This window comes from Callospermophilus lateralis, chromosome 4, assembly GCF_048772815.1.
Source record: "Callospermophilus lateralis isolate mCalLat2 chromosome 4, mCalLat2.hap1, whole genome shotgun sequence".
Classification (NCBI taxonomy): Eukaryota; Metazoa; Chordata; class Mammalia; order Rodentia; family Sciuridae; genus Callospermophilus; species Callospermophilus lateralis.
The window spans coordinates 125690193-125699586 of record NC_135308.1 but is presented as its reverse complement, the minus strand read 5'-3'; the positions used below and the strand labels follow the sequence as shown (position 1 = coordinate 125699586).

The window sequence follows — 9394 nt, the reverse complement described above, 5'->3', positions numbered from 1 at the left end:
AAGCTGAAGTAGAGATTAGAGCCCAGGGAATAAGGTATGAGGCAGGGAGAAAGGTTCCATGGAAGGTCAAGAAACACTTTTACTGCTATCTTCCTTCTCTGGAAATCTGGGAAAGGTGTGATGCAAGAGGCGGGGACAGGGCTGGACGCTTCTCTCTTGGGAAGGTCCTTTGCCCCTTGCCTGTTTGCTAACTCTGCATCTTGGGACTCTTGGGTTGGTGTGGGGGTGGGGGTCATGGTGTGTCTCTGACAGCGAGATCTTTAACTTGGCGCTGTGTTCGCCTCCCCCAGTCATGTCTGAGCCACAGAGATGGGCAAGATCGAGAACAACGAGAGGGTGATCCTCAATGTCGGGGGCACCCGGCACGAAACCTACCGCAGCACCCTCAAGACCCTACCAGGAACGCGCCTGGCTCTTCTCGCCGCCTCGGAGCCCCAGGGCGACTGCCTGACCGCGGCTGGTGACAAGCTGCAGCCCTTGCCCCCTCCACTGTCGCCGCCGCCGCGACCGCCTCCGTTGTCCCCGGGACCCGGTGGCTGCTTCGAGGGCGGCGCGGGCAACTGCAGTTCCCACGGCGGCAGCGGCGGCGGCAGCGACCACCCTGCAGGCGGCCGCGAGTTCTTCTTTGACCGGCATCCAGGAGTCTTTGCCTATGTGCTCAATTACTACCGCACAGGCAAGCTGCACTGCCCCGCCGACGTGTGCGGGCCACTCTTCGAGGAGGAGCTGGCCTTCTGGGGCATCGACGAGACCGACGTGGAGCCTTGCTGCTGGATGACCTACCGGCAGCACCGCGACGCAGAAGAGGCGCTGGACATCTTTGAGACTCCTGACCTCATCGGTGGCGACCCTGGCGACGACGAGGACCTGGCGGCCAAGAGGCTAGGAATCGAGGACGCGGCAGGGCTTGGGGGACCTGACGGCAAGTCTGGCCGCTGGAGGAGGCTGCAGCCCCGCATGTGGGCCCTCTTTGAGGACCCCTACTCATCCAGAGCTGCCAGGGTAAGGCCAGAATTGACCCTTCCCAGCTGCTTCAAATTCCCCCAATTCCCTTTCCAACTTCTGTTCTTTTCCACCAAAGGCCTCTGGGATGAGGGATAGAGAGAAGAGGGGCTCCCTAGAGATGAGATTTTAAGTTCATCTGGGGTAGGGTAAGCCCAGGGACCCTGGTCCCTATCTTCCCACCTTCCCCACCATTCCACTCCTCTTCTCCTAACTCAAACTGAGATTTGCTTTAGTAGATGGGACCTAAAGGGCACATGCAGACTTCTCTGTACAATTCTGAAACTTTGTCCTCCAACTAGTATCACCTTCACCTTGAGTGTTTTTCCTTATTCTTTTGTTCCAACTTTTCTCTTTGGCTTGGATGTCTCTAATATCCTGGTCATCCTGATGTGACATTTTTCAGTGACCCTGACCCTTTCATATCTGACTCACCCAGGGCAGTGGCTCTAATTAGAGATCTAATCTGAGGACAGAGGAAGGGGAAATGGAATATATGTATGTGGCTGGGGTGGAGGGAGGGAATACTAGAGATTCATCTTGTGAAGACAATACCATCTAACCTGTCTCTTCAAAAGGAGAAGAATTTGGTATTGGGATTACTTACCTCAGTGAGTGACCTCTGAGAAAGCCCACCTGCTCACTGAAGCTTTAAGCCTCCTGCTTTTCCTCCTGGGTGATATCTAAGTTCCTTATAGGTTGAACCTAAATACTCACTTTGATGATCCTATTCTCTAGGCCTGAGTGATTTAGATTGTAGGAAACTTTATTTTACTTTTTGTATTGTGATCCTAGCCTCAAGTCTTCTTCTCCTCCTCCTCCTTCTTCTTCTTCTTTTTTTCTTTTTTTTTTTTTGTTTCTAGGTTACCTGACAGCTTATATTTAGTCCTTGACACTCCCAATTAATTCTTCAAAATCCCATGAAGGGACTATAAAAGTAACCAATAATGATTTCTGCAGTTTAAAGGAAATAAAAGAAATATAAATAACCAAAAATTATACAGTATGTAATGGTTTTTAATTATATATGAGAACAGAGTACTGTACTTAGTTAAATCTTTACAATTGCTTGTGTCTGGTTTGCTTATACCACCCAGAAAAGACACCCCCTTGGGCAGAATGGGAATTTTCCAAGCTTACTTTGGCTCTCTCCTAATTATTGTCTTTCTCTACATGTCAGAAATTCCTGCATCTTAAATATTATGAAGCTGTCTATACACTAACATGTCAGAAAATGTACTTTTGATACCACTTTGGAAGTCTTCAGATGTGTTTTGTTTTTAGTAAAAAGTAGAATATAAAAGAGACAATTTAAAACATTGTTACTTTCTGGGATCTGGTAATGGAATGCATACACAAATTCTAGCATGTCTACATTCTCAAATTTGAATTTAGGATTAATACAATTTTGAAATCTTTCTTTTAAGACCATCCTATAAACTCAACAGCAACAGTTTGCATTCAGAAAAATGTATATATTTATTTAAATTAAATCACAGGCTCATGACCCTTTTATCAGTGTTGTTTGTTTTCCAGATGAGCATTACCGTGTTCTTTCCACTTGGTTGTTAAAAAGATAATCTGAATTTGTTTTCAGGCTCATCATGTGTTTTTTTTTCCTTCTTCTCCAGATTGTGTGCTATAAAAAAGATGGAATGTTTTATTATCTTTCCTCATAAAATAACATGATATTCTCAAGTTTTATGTTATATTTTGTTCTCATCAAGTTATGTAGGTGTTCAGCTTTAACATTGCTGTGGAGTTTAACTCTATTGATTATTGATCAACAGTGTATACCGTTGACTTGAAAATAGTTTGTTTTTTAAAAATCTTACTTAGATTTTAATATAATTATATTGAGGATTTGGCCTGCATCTATTTTAAATGAGGAAAGGACATGGATTTTAGAGATTAACACAGATTACAGATCAAGTGGAAGCAAAATGAGCTAAAAATCACTAACCTGAAAAATGTTTTCAAAGCCACCTCGTCACCTTTAAATAAGTTATTTTTATTTTGTAGATGAGGTAAATGAGGGCTCAGATGCTAAGTGATGGCCAACATCAGATATCAAATTAATAGCAGAATCAAATTTATTCAAGAGGTCTCATGATGCCCTTCCCAGACTCTTTCCACTAAAATCATTGATTATAACTGACTGAATTGTAAAATCTCTGCAGACAGTATTGCTGTTTTGATTGGCACATAACATATTCACTAGAGTTCAAACTTTGTAAAACTATAATTTTTAAAAATGTATTCTAGGAGTTTGGTGAAATTTTTACCGTGTGCTACCCAACAATAGAATCAATATATGGGATTTGATTAAACTTCTTAAAATGAACCCTCTTTGAAATTTCCATTTTTATTGACCAGTCTGTTTAATGTTTTGCTTTCTTTTGTGGGTTTTGTCTTCAGGATATCCTTTTTCAAATTACCAGAGAGTTGTCTAAATCATAAGACATCATTCTATTTAAGAGTGAATTAATATATTTCATATCATCATTTGCAGTTCAGATGATCTGGCTTAATGTTATCTGACTACTTTGATGAATAGAATTACATTGGGAGGTCATGGGATGAAATTATATTTTTCATGAACATGATTCTAGGAAACATAAATCAATTTTCAAGTGGTTTGCTTCAACTACGGGCTTACTGTCACCAGTTTCATCCTTCTTTTTTTTTTCTTCACTAGACACTGAGCCATATCCCCAGCCCTATTTTGTATTTTATTTAGAGACAGGGTCTCACTGAGTTACTTAGTGCCTGCCATTGCTGAGGCTGGCTTTGAACTCCTGATCGTCCTGCCTCAGCCTCCAGAGCCACTGGGATTACAGGCGTGCATCACTGTGCCTGGCTACAGGTTTCATTCTCAATAAAAGTCACGTATTTACACTTTTATAAACTTTTTAAAAAACTTTTCTTTACATTAGCTTATCTTTTATTGAAACACTTGAATGAACAATATTAACAGTCTGAATTACTTTTTAAATTGTTGTATGTTTCTTTATTTTCTTTATCTTTTCCCAATATTGAGAAGAAGATTCATTTATTTATAAAATAGGTGTATTTTATTTCTAAATTTTATGACTTAAACTGTCAAATTAAAACACTAGTGATAGGAACTGGATATTTACTTCAGCTCTATAAAATCTACTGAATTTTTGCCTTTTGGTAGTTGGCATATCTCCTTCTATGGCTTTTAATTTATGGTGTAAATACATACTTGAGAAGTGTAAATTGTTCTAGTTAATTTGGTAAAAAAAGTTTATATTTTATACTTACGATTCTTATCCTTAAGAATAGTACTCAAAAATAGAATTTTCAAAAATATTCAAATATAAGTTGTCATGGAAACCTGTTGTGGAGAAAATGAGATCAGGAAAGAAAGGAGAGATTATTCTCTTGATCCCAGTGATGATTTTTTACAAGTAGTAAAAAGCAGGGATGCATAGATGAATCTGTAAAGATATATGTGTGCACTATATGTTTCCAATTTAATATATAAGTTTTAGAGAAGGTGGAGTTTCTGTGTGCTTTTCTCTGAAGACCCACTGTCTTAAGTAAGACTGCAGACTAGGCAGACATTCCTTGATAGAACTTCCTGATGTTTTAGAAGTTAAAAAAATAGTATGATTATGAAACACTACAACCAGAGACTATTTCAAAGATTTTGTTCCTTTTGTTAAAGAACTGAGAACAGGTATGAGTTTCTCTTTTCATTTATTTTCTGTAAGAGAAGGAGTTGACAGAGTTCTGTTCTAGTTTAAAGTGTGACTCTTTTTTTTTTTTTTTTTTTTTTGGTGATTTAGGCATATCTTTGACTACCAGATAGAACTTTCAGTTTCTACTTTCAAAAAACATTTTAAAATAGGAAAAACAAAAGTAAACTTTCATGGATTTGAAAACATTTAAGATCTGGCTTGTGCATGGGTCTAATTTATTTCACATATGTTCCCCTGACCTTTATCCAATGTACATTACTGCATACTGTACAGTCATCCTTAACCATATGTGGATTGCAATAATGAATCCATCATTTTAAAAAATCTTGAAATATTCATTTTATTATCATTTTAGATTGCTTCAACTTCACTGTTTTACTAAAACATATTCCCTAAAAGCTCTTAAAATTTAAATTCAATATCTGGAATTGGATTCCACATTTCAAATATTAAATTTACTTTTATGGATCACATTTACCTCTTCCCCAAACCACAAACAAAGCAGAGAAGAAATTATCTAAGTAACTGAGAAGTAGCATTAAATGTAATGTTTCATTTTGAAAAATTATAATAAGGTAGGGGTAATTTGCATCATTTATTAAAATTAAAGAAATAAAACATTACTTTTTATTTTATAAATATTGCTCCAAATAAAGGAATTAATTGAAAAATATAGGTAGTCATAATAATTTTTTGTCAATTATAAAAATTTTAGAATGGCTTTTTGTTCAACAAATATTGGTTTGCAGTCACTTTAGACTAGAAATTGTGTATATTAGCAGGAATGCATGGAGAAGATATAGGTGCTCTCAATAAGTACACTATTTTATTTATAATAAAACATTTCCTAAATACAATATTGAATTAAAAAAATAAAACAAAATAACTGCAAACAAAATTCCAGAGATATTAAAGATAAGTTTAGCTCAAAAAAATCTTACACAGGAATATTATCTGACAAATACAATCAAACATTCATATTAGAAACAATGGTGTGAAAGTACTACTGGTCTCTATTATAAAAGGTTAAAGCTCTTTTCATTTTTTGCTTTTCCTCTTCTTCTTAGTTGATTTGTGATCTCTGACACCACTTACCATCTGAGATTCATTTCTTCTTTGGGTTCCTACTCACTTCACTTTTCTCCTGTGAGAAAAATGGTCTTTCCTTTTCATCATGGTTCAATTCCTTTCCTTCCATCAACCTCTTACACATTGATACTTTCCTGGGTTTAACCTGTGATTCCTTTGTTTCGCATTCTAATGTATAACTCTTCTGGTCAAGTTTATGTACTATGGTTTTCCGTGCCAACTGTATTTTAATTACTCCTAGTCCTACTCTTCCAGCTCCCATTTCTCTTTAGATCTGTTTGAGCAATGTTGTGTATATAGGGTCAGATTTGTTCACCCTTATGTTGCATATCTTGGTGCATTGTAGCACTATTTATTCCTGTAACAAAGGTAGAAACCTGGGCGTTAACCTACCTTTCTTTTCACTCATCTTCCCCAATTTTTTGATTGAAAAACCCATGCCTTATCTATTCCTGTTATATTAATATTGCCACATATTCTTTACTCCAGTGTTTCTGCTCGAGTAAGAGTTCATTCACAAACCATTCAAATTCTTGTTAACAGCCTATATCTCTAGGCATCAGTCTATTCAGCTGTTTTCAAACTCCTAAATTCATCTTCCTGACATTGTTGTTAGAATAGTTTTCCTTAGTTAGTATTTTTAATTGGTGTCATAAATTTGAGAATAAAATTCAAACTCTTTAATATGGTAAATAAGACCTTTGCTACCTGCCTTGTCTTCTTCTCAAACTTCAATGTCTTATTACTTCTTTTAAAAAATTAATTAGCTGATATTAAATTGACAAATAATGGCAAATCTGGATAGATCAGTCAGTAGAGCCTAAGACTTTTAATCTGAGGGCTCTTTGAAGCTTTAAAAAGTAATTTGTAAGCTCTCCTTTTCCAATATGACGAAGACTATACTTACACCAAACAATTAAACAATTCAGGGTATGACTAAGTTTTAAAAATTCCTTTGATATTAATTGCAAACTATGGCCAACCACATGACAATTCAAATCCAAGATTAATATGCTTGGAAAGAGTCTGCTGTAATAGTCTGGTGTGTTTTTATTTGCCAAAGAAGTATCTAAGTGTCTTTTGACCTTTTCCAGGCCACTAACGGTAGAGTTCATAAATAGATTTAATTCTAATTAAGTTAATATATCCTGAGCACTGAGTAGAATCAGAGAACACCTTATTCTCAGTCAAAGACCCAAGTAATTTCAATTGTCAATTGTATTTTCAGTAATATATTTGATCACACGGTAGGTGATCTGATCTGTTTATTTCTGGGCATTAGGCATGCCAAAGGTGAATGCAACTGGGTATATTAAGTCTGACTTCTTATCTAATATTTTGCTAAGAATATATTGATAGTCTTGAGTTGACTAAATTAAATGCATGACAAGGAAATTTTTCTTCCTTGTCAGAAAGCTCATTTCCAAAGCAAAGGAAAATAGGGAAATGTATAAGTTTATGTAAAGATGCAGACCAACCCTTCCCATTTGAAAATGTATATCACTATCATTTATTTTTACTACTACAAATAAAGTAAATGTGATTTTCAAGTCTTATATTTTTAAAATTTCTGAGTCATATACTTTATTTTTTATTATGGCAACCTTTAAAAATATGTCTAAATGAAATAGGAAACAGCACTAAAGATAAACACTAGTCTCCAGAAGGAAATATGTAGTGGCAAAATAGTCTAAACAATAGTCATCAATATATTACATAAACTTAATTCTGTTTGAGTCATGAAAGGATTTTTTTCCAGAAAAGCAGTCAATGTATTCTTTTATGACAGAATAGCACTGCTTTATACTTTCCTTACAGGTTAAAAAGATGGTAATTAATATTAATTCTTTAGGTAGTCAATATTCTCACAGATGATGAACAAAATGTAGGTATTGGGAGGAGGAAAAAGCAAAAGTAGAGAATATATGAAAACAGAACTGGGAAAAAACCCACTGAATTGGGACCCTTGAGACCTGTGCACCAACCCTGATGTCAACTCTCCTGAATGACCTTGGAGAATTTATTTCATTTTTCCCAAGTCTGGATTTACTTTGTCTTAAAAACATTTTTTTTTTAAATGGAGATGACACTAGTCTCCAGAAGGAAATCTGTTGGACCAGATAGTATCCAAACTTCTTTTTAGCTCTTGAATGTGAGATAATTATTGCTAAAGATCCTAGGTGGTGCTAGGGAAGGAACAACATATCCATACCCATCTTGATTGCACTCTGAGGACCATCACACTAATAATGTAAACCAGAATTGATTTTTTTTTTTCATTTGTAACTTTCTGCCCTTTTCTTCCCTACAGCTGTTGGGTAACTGCTGTTCTGGTTACCATAGAAACAGGTTAGCTCCTAGCTTCCTGTTTCCATTGAAAACAGCTCTCTCTTAACCACATATTGATCTCAGGAAATCATTTTGCTGTGGCTATGTTATGAAACCCATAAAGATGATCAGCTCTGTCATTTCCTAGGTCTAAGATTCAGTGCAGGTGTACATCCATCCACCCACAAGGGTAACTGATTAGATAATCTCAGTTTTATTTCCATTTGAAAAGTGCCTTGTCAAAGACACCATCCTTTTCCCCTTCCCATATTTTATACAGAAGGGAAAGTCTTATTCACTTGAGGATTTACAGATATGCCTAACACATTTAAATGTTTACAAAATAGTGTCAAATTATTCAGCTCTAATCTCATAACTCAGTCTCATCAGAATAAGCCTAGAGAATAGTATATTGTCTAGCATGCTTCATAAATTTTAAGTTTTAATGTGCTCATTAATGACTATTTCAAAATGAATATGTATGTGTATTGTATAGTGCTCTATATTTCTCTTCTGAGAAAACAGTTTTTGTATATCAGGGTATATGTATCCATATAAAAAGATATATTCACTGTCATAACATAGATACTTACTAGAGGAATAAGTTTATAAAATTTGTATATGAATAAGAGATGGAAGAGACTTGTGAGAATATGGATTAACATTTTGATTAAGAACATTAGTATGTATATGTGCTTGTATTACATATATCCAAAATATAAACTGTGTCAATGAGATTGGTGACAGGGATATATGATAGGGTTTTAGTGTTCATGAAGATAAGCATCAGAAGGAAACTGGCAATCTTCTGGCATAATTGTCTCAATTCAAAGAGAATTGAGGCTCAGCTAGTTAGTGACAAGGCAGTGCTAGAATTTAGATCTTCTGACTTTGGGCTCAAAGTTTTCCCATCCAATCTTGATTACTCAGTCTAGACTGTGTTTAACATTAAGCACATATATTGGAGCAGTTGGGAGGCAGCAAGCATGTTAGGAATAGTTAGGGTAGGCTCTGCTCTCTTCCATGTTTTATTGTTCAACAATGTCAGGAAACGGTTATTATTTTAGGTGTATTCTTTATTTCCAGATCCACCTCCTGATGCAGTCTTCAAGAGCTGCCTTCTCCCCAGATCTATATCTCACTGTCTCATAACCTTTAAAGTCTCAAAGCCAACCTGCCTAAGCACTTCCCCCCGACCCTTTTTTTCCCCTTAGACTGCTAATCCTTCTGAAAGAATCTACAGAGAC

The 9394-nt window shown here is 36.3% G+C and overlaps 1 protein-coding gene across 8 annotated transcripts in view; it reads left to right on the top strand.

Moving 5' to 3' along the window:
* Nucleotides 1-309: 309 nt before the first annotated feature.
* The window catches only part of Kcnc2 (potassium voltage-gated channel subfamily C member 2), a 181505-nt gene continuing 172420 nt past the window's right edge, over nt 310-9394 (top strand). For all 8 annotated transcript variants that reach the window (XM_076853124.1, XM_076853131.1, XM_076853128.1 and 5 more), the window contains exon 1: nt 310-1002. In XM_076853124.1, coding sequence (XP_076709239.1) covers nt 310-1002 — 693 coding nt within the window. The remainder of the gene's footprint in view (nt 1003-9394) is intronic.